At 52.5% G+C, this 12,541-nt stretch overlaps 1 protein-coding gene across 9 annotated transcripts in view; it reads right to left on the reverse strand.

Moving 5' to 3' along the window:
- EPB41L1 (erythrocyte membrane protein band 4.1 like 1) overlaps window positions 1-12,541 on the reverse strand; it is a 70,126-nt gene that overhangs the window by 14,238 nt on the left and 43,347 nt on the right. For 2 of the 9 annotated variants that reach the window (XM_068525103.1, XM_068525101.1), the window contains exons 15-17: window positions 6,611-7,021; window positions 4,731-4,835; window positions 2,589-2,672 (exon numbers count right to left, since the gene is read on the reverse strand). In XM_068525103.1, coding sequence (XP_068381204.1) covers window positions 2,589-2,672; window positions 4,731-4,835; window positions 6,611-7,021 — 600 coding nt within the window. Of the gene's footprint in view, window positions 1-2,588; window positions 2,673-4,730; window positions 4,836-6,610; window positions 7,022-8,067; window positions 8,176-8,681; window positions 10,686-12,541 lie in introns of all 9 variants that reach the window. The other 7 variants (XM_068525104.1, XM_068525102.1, XM_068525108.1 and 4 more) reach the window with 4 other exon arrangements.

Consider the following 12,541-nt stretch of genomic DNA (forward strand, 5'->3'; position numbering starts at 1 on the left):
TGTGCTCCTTGTTCCTATTAGCGCTTCTCAGACTTGAGGGGTGTCACCTGGAGGGCTTGTGAAAACAGAGACCCCTGGGCCCCGCCCCGGAGCTTTTGAGTCAGTAGGTCTGGGGCGGGGCCTGGGAATTTCCTCTCTAACAGGTTCCCAGGGCCGCGCTCGCTCGGAGACCAGCGGGGCTGGTGAGCGGCGTCGCGGCCCGTCTTTCCTCCTATCACCTGAACGTTCTACCAGTGACCCACTCCTGTACTTTCCTCCCTCCAGGCACCCTCAACCCTGACCTCCTGGTCAGCCTCCAACTCCTCGCACCCTGGCCCTGCCCCCGCCCCTAAACTAGTTCCCTGCCTGCTCTTCCCGTCTCTCCCAGTAGAATGTGGGCTCAGAGATGCTGTCTGTCTCCCGCAGAGCTGGATTCACAGCGCCTGGCACACTACTTCACACATCGTGGGTGTTCAGTAAATATTTGCTGAAGGAAGGAAGGAGGGAAGGAAGGAGGGAGGGAAGGAGGGAGGAGGGGAAGGAAGGAAGGAGAATAAAAAAAGGGACCCACGCCCCCAAGGGAAGGAATTTTTTGCTCCAGGCATGTTCCACACGGGCTGCTAGAGTAATCTTTCTAAAACACAGAAACACATATCTGATGACATCATGCCCCTACTTAAAAAGTCGAAGTGATTCTCCATGGTCTCCAGGATGAAGTTGGAACTTCATACATGGCATTCGAGGCCCTTCAAGCCCTGGCTCAGCCTTCCTTCCCAGCCTCTTCTCCCCCTGCTCCCCCTCCACACGCTTGACATCTTGCCTCACTGACCACTTCCTTTCCCTAAATGCTATGCTCCTTCACATCCTTGCCTTTACATCCGCTGTTCCCACAGCCTAGGAGACCTCCTCCCGTGACTGCACCCTAATTTATCCTTCAAGAATAGCTCAAAAAAAAAAAAAAAAAGAATAGCTCAGATGTCACCGCCTAGATAAAGCCTTCCCCAGCTCCTACAGTGTCACTCCACACCCTATGCCCCCTAGGAAAGGCAGGAAAAAATAACGGCCACTCACATTTACAGACCTCTTGTAATGTGCCAGGCACTCTTTGGAGGGCTTTGCATAGATTACCTTAGTTTAGCCTCACATCAACCCTTTGGGGGATATGCTATTATTTCCCCTCACCCCATTTTCCAGAAGTGGAAACTGAGGTCTGGAAAGGTTTGGGTAACTTGCCCAAGGTCATCCAGCCAGGAAGTGGGAGAGCTGGACCTTGTTCACCACTGTGTGCCCAGGACCTAAAGACAAAGGCACAGCCCATTCGATGTGCCTGTGATTATTATTTCGATGAATGAGTTCTAACAGGCAGTATCTTTTCTTCAACTCCCCATACTGGGCAGAGTAGAGATTAAGAAATGTTTTTAGAACAAATGAATGGATGGATGGATGGATGAGTAAATGAATGATATGACTGCCTGCTCACCATGGTACGAATTTACATTTAGCCCGATAAGCATCCTGATGCCACGTGGTGAAGGGGTGAGGGGAGAGGAGGAACTGAGTGACCAGGGGAGAGTGTGCAAGCTGGTAACTGGTTTGGGCTTATTTCTCTTAAAATCTTTGTTTACGCAAAACCTTCCTGCTGGGTAGTCTAAATTAATGTAATTTTCTTCCTATGTGCATAGCAGGGGTTTGGCAAGAGAAAGCATTTGAAAACAACCTCCCACAGCTCAAGACAGATCTGGTCCAGGCACTGATACCTGCTTGGCCCCAGCCCCAGCCCCAGCCCCACGCAGCCACTGTTCACAACGGTCAGGATGAGGGAGCAGAGTGGTTGAGGTGGACAGTGGGGCTTCCGGAATCAGAATGCCTGGGTTTGACCTGGCTCTACCACGTATTGGTTGTGTGACCTTGGGTAAGTCACTGTACCTCTCTGAACTTCATTTTCCTCATCTGTAAAGGGTGGGAAAAAAGAGCATCCACTTCACAGCTCTGGTTTTACCCCATGAGCGCACTGCATGGTATCATAACCTGTGGCTGAATGCTAGCTGTGCTGTGTCATCATTTGAAGAATCTGATGTTACTGAACTCTCTTAAGAGCCTGTGAACCAGGCAGAATGGGGAGTACTCCCATTTTACAGATGAGGACACCTAAAGACCTTCCTTCATGGGTCAGGCAGCAAATAGGTAGCAGAACCACAGGGTCCCTCAGGACACAGTCCCAAATCCTGAGCCATGGCTGCCAGGAGGATGGACCTCACTCAGGGAGGACTTTCAGGCACAATCCTCCTGTGTTGCCGACAGTCAGTTAATCAAATAGTACCATCCTCTCTTTATCCCTGCCGTAGCTGAGATGGTCCAGATGACTGAGACTCAGGGATGCCGCCTCCTACATTATTCAGTTTGCAAAACAGGTCTGACTGGATGTCCTGTGGCCAGTCAATAAAAGTTTGACCGTGTGTCAGACAATAAAAGTTTGACTGTGTGTGCCACACCTGATGCTGTGAGGGCGGATGAGGACTTCCTGCCATAGCTGGCGAGGTTAGCTTGTTATCTGGCTGTTTCAGGGGCAATGGGGCTGGTCAGAGAGGGAGGTCTCGAGTCCTACTTACCATGGTGGTTGATATGGTCTCCGTGGTGATGGAGGGAGTAGTTGTTATGAACTCCTTACCCCCTGGGGCAGTCCCATCAACCTGCTGGCCAGAGGAGGAGTTATTAGAGAGGGAAGAGAGAGAGAGAGAGTGCCAGATACGCCTGCAACATCTGCCACCTGGCCTCGTGGCATCCCCAGGTACCAAGTGACAGGCAGTGTGAGCAAACATGCACTTGGGGAGGGGGTACGTCCACACACAGACCAAACTACAAAGGGGCCTCACAGGTCCTCCAGCTCATTCCAATCATTTTATTTCACAAAGGGAAAATAATCCCAGATAATCTGATACATTCTATCCAAATTTCAATGCCTGTATTCTTTGACTGAGCGAGCCCATTGCTAGAGATTCACCCTTCAGGCATAAACTTTGAAAATTTCGCCAGGAAGTCTGAACAAAAAAGTTCACTGCAGCATTCAACATTAACTGCAAAAGACAAAAACCATCACAGGTCCATTGATGGGTGATAAAGGCATGCTAAATCAGGATCCACTCCTAAGGGGGAACAAGGAGAGTGAGGTGGGGCCACATGTGCCAAGATGGAGTGATCTCCAAGGTAAGTAATAAGAAAAAAAGGTAGGGACTTCCCTGGTGGCGCAGTGGTTAAGAATCCGCCTGCCAACGCAGGGTACACGGGTTCGATCCCTCGTCCAGGAAGATCCCACATGACGTGGAGCAGCTAAACCTGTGCACCACACCTACTGAGCCTGCGCTCTAGAGCCCTCGAGCCACAGCTAGAGCCCACATGCCTCAACTACTGAAGTCCGTGCACATAGAGCTTGTGCTCCGCAACAAGAGAAGCCACCGCGATGAGAAGCCCACACACGACAACGAAGAGTAGCCCCCTCTCGCCGCAACTAGAGAAAGCCCGTGCGCAGCAACAAAGACCCAACGCAGCCAAAAATAAAATAAATAAATAAATTTATTTAAAAAAGAAAAAAGGTAAAGTGTAAAAGAGAATGATCTCTTTTGTGTAAAAAATTTAAATACCTAGAGATATAAGGACATATGTTGGTATGTGCATATATCTTTTTTCTGGGAGGACTCACAAGAAAAAAATTCATTTTGTTCTGTTTGAATTTCATAACTGTGAATATTTTGTTGTTATTTTGTTTTGATGTCAATAGGGGTTACTGAGCTGTAAAATTTGGGGCCATTTTTAGTTTTCTTTGTATTTCTCTGTATAAAAACAAAACCAACACACGTTACTAAAACAAAATAGAGCAGAGAGGGAGTAAGATGCCCTGGGGTCACACAGCTTGTCAGAACTCAAGAGTCTTGACAGCTGCACTAGCAGCCTCATAAACCTCTATGCATGTTATAAAAGTGAGAGAAAAGATTCTGGAAATGACAGAGTTGCCCACATTTTGTAGATTTACATCTTTCCTTAGTTCTTAAGACAAAGACTGGTCTCCAGGGCAAACAAGTCCCCAGCACTGCGGTTCCTCTGGCCAGAAAGAACCAAGAGGGCATCTATCAGACCCTTAGTCTCCATTTTCAAAGCTTAAAAGCCACAAAAGGAACTTAGGAAATGCACTGTAAGTAATGCACCTGTGTCTATTTACAACAGCTTCTCCAGGGGACTGAGTATGTTTCATCTTGCTAAGACAAACGACATTTTATCTTTTTTTTCAGTTTGTTCATTTTGTCAAGCTGATGTGGAACCCCCATGCACACACAAAAAAATGACCCAATGTGAGCTGCTCTGACCCAAGCTGAATTGGGTTCTCGCTCCTCTTCCCCTGGGATATCTTAAGAAACCTCTCCACCTCCTTCAAGCGATCTGAAAGCCATGGTCTAATCCACTAACCGCTAGTCCTTATAACACTCCCAGGAGGATGAGGGAGACATGACCCTCCCCATTTTACAGATGGGAACACTGAGGCTTTAAGAGGTGTCGTCTGGCCAGGATAAGAACCCATCCCACCACCCACACCCGGAGCTCAGGGAGGACAATGAAGCTCAGAAGAGCATCAGGGTTAAAATGGTGGCTCCGGGGGAGCCAAGGCAGCAAGAGTTGGCCAAGGGGCTTGGCCATGATGGGGACCCCACCCTTATATGCCCAGTACCTAGGCTCAGCGTGCACAGGAAGGCACAGGTTACCTGGGTGGTGTCCACAGTGGCAACTCTGGTCTGCAGTACAGCCTCCGGCTCGATCTTCTTCCTGATAGCCAGGCTGCTGACTGTCATGGTTTCCGTTTTCACGGGCTGTAGGCAGATGAGGGAAGAACACTCTGTATCTCAAGCCCCGGCACGACTCCTACTCACAGGCAACTGCAGCGTAGGGTCAGCAGGTTATCTCCCACCACTGCCGCTGACCAAGTCTCCAGAGGGGGTCGAAGGCCAGGGCCAAAGAGGCCTGGTGTGATGTCACAGACAAACAGCCCAAGAGGGGAGCCAGAACCACCAGCAGCACCCGGACAGCCTGCCCGTGACCCTGCCGCCATACCACCTCGTGGTGGCTGCATGCTGGGTTTCAGGCTACCATTAAGAGAACGTTCACCATTCAATTAACATGCTCTGTGCCGGGCCCCACACTCAGCATTTTCCTGATATACATAGTCCTGAATGACTTCAGTGGTTATGCCACCACCTCCCAGCTGCTTTCTCTGAACTGTTCTTTAGAGAAGGAGTCACACCTGGAGGCCCGGGGGTGGGGGTGGGGGGGGACCAGGCAGGAGATGTAAACGAGTGAGGCAGGCTTATTGAGGACCGGGGTGAACTGGAGAGCACATGGGGTCCACTCAGGTTTGGCCTGAGTGACCGGATCATCTGATTTTTTTTTTTTTAATGATATAAAAAAAAAAATCCCTGGATTTTATATTCAATGTCCTGATTTTTAAATCAAAGTCAAAGAAAACACATCTGCTAGCCAGATTTGGCCCAGGGCCACCAGTTTCCAACCCCTCCTCCAGAAGTCTTATGTTAAATGATTAGTTTCTTCTGAGTCCTCCATCGAACCTAGTTCATGGCTATACACACAGCAGGTGCTAACATATGTGAGCTGAATGAATGAATGAAATTTAGCTTGTTGGGAGGGTGGTTAAGAGGAGATTCTTCTAGATGGTTGTAACTCAGAGATCTAGCCATTCATTCAGTTAATCATTATTAGTGCCTGGAATGTGCAAGCTTAGTGGAGCTGCCACCTGGTAGGAAAGCAGACCTGTCAGCCAGTAACCTGACTACTTGTGATACCGCTGGAAGCAGAAGCATTGCAGAGCGAGGGGGCCGAGCAGGGAGCAACACTTCTGCCCAGGGTTGTCAGGAAAGCGTTTGCTAGGTAAGTGCTATCTGAACTTGGCCCTGGAACGTGACAAGTTTGCAAGGCAGAGAAAGGGAGGAGACACCTTCTCCAGAGGGTACAGCATGGAGTGAAAGCCCAGAGTAGATGAGCTCCTGTTTCAATGCCTGGAACGTGGGAGGTAGCTGGGGCTGGAAGACGTGGGAGAGCAAAGGAATAATGTGAACAAAGATCCTCTGAAAGAAGGACAGGGAGCAGAGACGCCCAGACGCAGTCTACCCCTGTGTCCCCCAGGTGATGACGTTTCCTCTTCTCTAGGAGTTTCCACCGCTACCCCAAGACCCCAGGCCCTGCGGAGAGGAGCCAGGGCCGGGATCAGAAAACACCATCTGGCTTTCAGAGCAGGCGGCAGGCACCCCCGTGAGTCCACAAGCACACGGTCTCTGCAGGTGCCATGCAACACAGACAGGGGGAGGAGGAGTCGAGTAGGACCAGACTGCCTGTCATCACTTGACCCCAGGCAAGAGATGGGATCACAGGGTTAAAGCGCCCGGGAGTGCACGTTAGGGGTAAACCGAGCTGCCGAACATGCGAGCACAGAACCATGCTGTTCTGCGGAGGGGCGGTCATGCAACACGGAACAGAGCTTCAGGCTGGCGGCTCAGTCTTCTCACACGTGGCCCAGGGCCCTCTGAACATGCAGTGCCCGGTGGGCCCGGGTCCCCGCAATGCTCCACTGTACCTCGAACTGGGGCATATCCGGGGTGGAGCAGGCCCCTCGGTCCGGGCTGTCCTCGACGCCCCCAGACTCGTCGTCCTGGCTCGGGCCCCGTTTGCTGAGATCCCGGGAGAACACCAGGCCCTCGGTTTCTGAGTCACTTTTGTCTCGGTCAAGCTCAGGCAGGCTGCGGGAGAAGTCTTCGAAGGCGCTGCCGTGGTAGTCGCCAATGACCGTGAAGTCGACCTCGGCCTCCAGGCTGGACGTGGAGCTGACCGTGATGCTGGAGCACTTACGCTCAATGGCCAGGTGGTTGTCCTTCAGGAACACCGCGTCCCTCTCCTGGTCCTGGTCCTCGTCTCCCGTGTCACTTTCTGGGGCCCTGGGCCGTGGCGGTTTGACTTTCTCCTCGGAGCCCTCCCTCAGCCCTGCTCGCTATGGCCAGGTAAAATCAAAGGAATGGGGGTGTGGGATGGGGGGAGAGAGAGAGAAAGAGAGAAATCAAGATGGTGAATGACAGAAGAAATCTCGGGGCCATTCGATGCCCCGAATGGAAGTGCAGGTCAGGAAAAGAAAAACACCCCCGGAAAGGTTCTTTGACACCATAATAAGCTTAAAAAAAAGAAAAAGAACACTTCTCAAGAGTGAGGACACTCCTTTCCGAGGGTCTCCGGCTGACGGCAGAAGCAAGTACAAAGCACACATCCTGCCAGTTGGTCCTGGACAGGAGGCCCCATCCAAGGTTTGGATCTGGGAGCTTATCAGAAGCGGCACTGCGCACAAGGCAGGGATGGGAGCCCGGACCCCAGGCCCATCCGTGCAGGCGGACATCAAGGAGGCAAAAACCAAGGAGGGAGACCCAGGGATTCAGGACCACCCAGGACAGGGAGGCAGAGAGGCTGGAGCCAAGAGCTTTGAGGAACAAAGAGGAAGCCAACACGGTTTGTCAATTCCACTGAGTCTCTGTGGGAGGGGTCAGCATCATCTAGGGGGAGGAGCAACACGGGGTAATTCCTGGGAGCTGGGTGCTACATCACTTCAACCCTGAGCTCCGCTGAGTGGAGGTTCTGGTCCCATCAGTGTAATTGACAACAGCAGGCCAAGGAAGTGCTGGAGGGGGACCAGCAACTCTTGTCCGACATACATACCTCTCAACTGGCCTGTCAGGGATTAAACACCACACACATTTTTGTCTGTTTTATGACATTCTTTTTGAAGACCAATCTAACCCCCACCAAATATTTTTAAAGTACTTGGCTTCAGGTTCTAGAGACTCGGTACACGTAGAGATTCACTTGCTAGACAAGCCTCCATTTAGCCAGTTTCTGGAAGGTTGAGAGGTGTGAGGACACATTCCAGACAAGCCAGAGTTGAGCTGCCACAAGAGGCGCTGCCAGAGCAGGTGGGGAATCTAAGGCAGCGATGCACCCTGGCCAGGCGAAGATGACCAGGTCATCAGGGCACCGAGGGGCTGCAGAGACCTGAGGGCCTGAGGGGCTGGTGAATCTCAGGTGCCCCCCCTTTCCTGGGGGATTCGCTGCTAAGCTGGTAACGTGCTTCTCTTGCCTGACCGCGTCTCCGGGTTTGCTCTGGATTAGAGAAGACAGTTAGTCTTAAGGAGGCAGAAAGGAACTTGGCACTAGGACCGAGAGGGAGCCAGAAGTGAAGGATGGAAACCTCTGGACTGTCAGCTTCCCCAAGGCAGGAGCACCAGGGAAGGGAAAGGATGAAGGAAGATCGTTGGACAAGCCAAGCAAAACGGTAGGAACCCAGCAGGTGCGGGCAGCAAGGCAAAGCAAATGTGTAGTTTGCTGGAGGGGGTGCCACTTTCTCCACCGGCGCTGTGTGACCCTCCGGGCACCAGGTCACACCAAAAGCCGAGGGTCTGTGTGGCTAAGCTAACATGGGCCAAGCAGATGAAACCGTCATTCCGCCTGGGCTACGCTCAGGCCCGTTTAGGGAAAAGAACTCATAGGGATGGACAAGCAGCCTCTGGTGGCAGTAATGACGAGGGGCCACAGAAACATGCTTTTAAAGAGCTACGCGGCATGCGGTCAGCTCCCGGGCTGGGGGCAGCATGGGGGCGGGGGCTCACGTGGCCAGTTCCCCCAGTAGCTTCCTCCAGTGTAGTTTCACAGCCTGGACTGGGGGACACGAGCTCGACGTCCATGCATCCTTCCCGGGGGGATGGGGTAGAAATGCCCTCCCGGAAGTGTCTGGTAGCTGGCGGCATCATGGAGGAATGTGTGGCTTTGGGGGCAGCAAAGTCCCCTGGGGGCTGGAACTGAGCAAATCCCAGGTCTAAACGCCTACTCCGCTGTTGCTCGACCTGCCCCACGGAGGCCTCCGAAGACAACTCGTTAGCAAAGGCCCTGGTTTCACCCTGACTCGCCCAGCGAGTTTCAGCTCCGTGGGTCTCAAAGATACGAATCTTGTTGGCCACAGAGGTCTTGCTAATATCTTCCAGGGAGCCCTCTTGACCCCCAGCCTGGAAAGAGGTCATCTCCTTTTGCTTCCCTGAAGGGAACAGCAACCCCTGGGCTTCTTCAGGGACAACTCTGGGCTTCCTGCTGGCGATGGGAGGGGCCCTGCGCTCACCTCCGTCTGGGGTCACAGCCAGCCCTACTCGGTCCTTGGGCTCCGGGCTCTCTTTAGGAGGATGGGCATGTTTGAGAAATACAGGGGACTGTTCTCCAAAGCGGTCCCTGAGCTGCACAGGCTCCCCCGACCCATAAGGGGCTGGGCTTGAAGAAGCTTCCTCTGGAGATGTCTGAGCCGCAAAGGGACGGGGCGAGGTTGGGAGGGGGGTGATCGCCTCCATCTGAAGAAACACTGGGGCCTTGCTGTCCTCTGTCACAGGTTCTCCTGTTTGGGTGTGAACTGGTCCCCTCTCTCTGGTCAGGAAGTTGCCTCTGTCCAGCTTGGCTGGCTTCCTGACATCACTAGGAGGGATGGCCCACGGAAGGGCACAGGCCTGGCGGTCTGGACGCACGCCCCCTCCTCTGTGAGGTGAGTGGTTCCATTCTCCTGGGGGACTTTTCGCAGCCTTTCCCATCAAATCTCCACTCTGGGGGGTCTCTTCCTCTGCAGCTACTGAGGATGCTGGGTGGGTAGACTCTCCTTCCATCTCCCACCGGGCTTCGTCCCAGTCCTCAGCAAACATCAGCCCTGGAGAAGGTCCCTTTCCGAGCTGCTTGACAAAGACCTCCAGGTCATCTGGTCCTTGGTTCCTGGGGGGCCCCGCCCCTCCCTCTGAGGAAGCTGAGTGGGCTTCACCCTCATGGTGCTTGTTTCTGCCGACAGCGGCAGCAGAGCCCCATGGGCCGGAGGAGTCCAGCTCTGAGCTCTCCGTGAGCTCCTCCGAGAGCTTCCGCCCGGTCTCGCAGCCAGGTGGGGCATCTAAGTGCTCTTCTCTCTCCTCCAGGGCCGGAGGGAGGACTTGGTCTTCAGACTCTTTCTCTCCATAGTTTAAATAGAAGCTTCTCTCTGCAAAGGAAGTGTCGGTTTCATCGCTCGAGTCGGCTCTGGCTTCTGTGTAGGCTGGGTCCAGCAGAAACGACCGGAGTCCTCCCGCGTCGGAGGCTGGAGAGGGGACATCCACCTCTGCGGGGCCGGTGGCCGGGGCGGCGGGTCTTCCGTGAGCCTGGAACTCCTCCCGCTCCTGCCTCAGCTCCGCCGGGCTCTCCAGCTGACCCCCGGAGGCCTGCTGCTTCCTGATGGTTGCCTCCCCAGGGTCCACCCTGAACCAGGAGCCCTCTGGGAGCGTTCCTGCCAGCGTGCAGCCTGCAGCCAGAGAAGCCCCTCCTGGGCCTTCCCTGACCCAGGGGCATTCCCCCCACACTGACTCGAAGTCTTCAGGGCTCGTGATCATTCTTCCTTGTCGCTGGGTGTTTGCCCCTCTGGCTCCCACCTTTTCTTCTGTGGCCATTTCAAAGGTGAACTTGTCCACCAGGACGTCTACCTTGGAGAGTCTGCCGTCAGCAAGCATGTCTGCGAGGCCTGCCTCCCTTTCTTCCTGCTGTGTGGTGGTCACTTTTAGGAGACTGAGTTCTTCTGGCCTAAGGTACTCTCTTTCTATAAATACCCAATGCTCTGAACCCTGCGTTTTAATTGGAGCAAGAAGAGTTAACATGAAATATCAGGCACCTGAAGAATGGGTTCACTTTTTCCCTCTGCAAGAAGGGACCAAGGTCAACCTGCCCCCTCGGTCAAGGTCAACTGGCTGGGGAGAGGAAGGCATGACAATGCTGGTCAGCCTCATCAAGGCTACTCTTCCCATCAAGGCACCCAACAAATTATCTACTGATGCCCTCAACCACCACCCTAACTGGGTAAAATGGGATGCGGTCTCATACCCTCCCCGTGTTAACCATCAGGGAATGGAAATCCACAGATGGTCCAGGACTCTTCCTCTTTTAATAATAAAGCTGCCAGTGTCAGAGGGGAAAGTAGCTTACATCACATGGAATCTTTGAAGGCTAGAGCCAAAAGAACTCCTAAGACTTCCTGCAGTCCAATCTCCTAATTGTGCAAATAGGTAAACTGAGGCCAAGAGAAGGTCAGTGACTTTTTCAAGGTCACAGTTAGTCGAGTCAGGAAAAGAATGCCTGATTTTTGATGCCTGAGAGCCTTGCTGACTTACAACCAATGGAATATGGGTCCCAACTGCGATCTAATGTCAAGTTGTCGGGGAGGCACTGAGTTAAGTTTCACAGGCCACAGCCTGGAATTGGACCTTTCTGCAAGAGCTAATTGGAAGGAAAGAGATTAGACCAAAATATACCAAACGGCCAGCTCTAGAGGTTAGTGCCAGTCACTACAATGGCTGAAACAGCTTGAACTTTGTGGAGTTCATTCCCAAAGAAACAAATACCAAGGCCTATTCTTGGAGAATTCTAACAAAATCCACAGAAAGAGTGGAAGAGGACTGACCAGAACATATCATAGAAGGAAAAGATCTAAAGATCCAAGCATCATCATTGGTCAAAAGCACTGAGAGTACAGCACTGTCAACCATCAACAAAACAGCCCTCTACCTCCCCTAGAGTTTTTCAAGCAACACTTAGGAGGGAAGGATGGACTTCTAGAATCGTTAAAAAAGAAAGAAGGCCAGGAATTCCCTGGTGGTCCAGTGGTTAGGACCCGGTGCTTTCACTGCCAGGGGCCCGAGTTTGATCCCTGGTTGGGGAACTAAGATCCTGCAATCCGCAAGGTGCGAACAACAACACCACCAAAAAAGCAAGAAGACCAATGGGATTTAAATCTTCTTGCAACCACAGAATACTTTCTTCACACAAAATCTTGATGGCAATCCAATATGTAACACAGATACAGGGTCCCCCTGTGGAAGTTGGAGGTCTGGGCTGCCCTAGTGCCCCGAAGTGCCTCCCTCCTTTGAAACCACTGCTCTGACCCAAGCCCCTCATGGCACAGACGTGGAAACTGAGGGCTGGCAAAAGTAAGCACCGTGCCCAAGGTCAGAGAGTGAGCCAGTGGCAAAGGCAAGCAGGCCTAGAACCCGTTCTCTGATTCTGTGTCCTGTGAAAAGCTCCACAGTAAGATGTGCCAAAAACTGCTCCTGACAACAGCAGGGGGCAGGTTCCCATGTGCTTGGGCTCCAATTCAGGTTATGACTTGGTGAGAAGTCAGTCAGATCCCAGAAGATCTGAAGGATTCTGAAGGATCAAGGGAGCATTATAAACCCTCTGACCTCCCCCACCCCTCCCCCTGCTCCATTTTAGCGAAATCTCCATGATTGTCAGGGAATCAAACCTCATTAAGAGAATCTTGACAACAGGAAAGAGAGAGAAAAGGAAGGGGAGCGGGCCAGACAAAATCTGCGTGGGTTTCTGAGATTCTACTTCAGGTTGTTAAGCTTTCAGGACAACAACACTTGAACCATCCCAGAGGGAAGAGCTTTGAGAGCCTACAAAGCCTCCTTTCTCTTCTACTTGG

The sequence above is a fragment of the Eschrichtius robustus genome, chromosome 16 (genome assembly GCF_028021215.1).
Source record: "Eschrichtius robustus isolate mEscRob2 chromosome 16, mEscRob2.pri, whole genome shotgun sequence".
Taxonomy (NCBI): Eukaryota; Metazoa; Chordata; class Mammalia; order Artiodactyla; family Eschrichtiidae; genus Eschrichtius; species Eschrichtius robustus.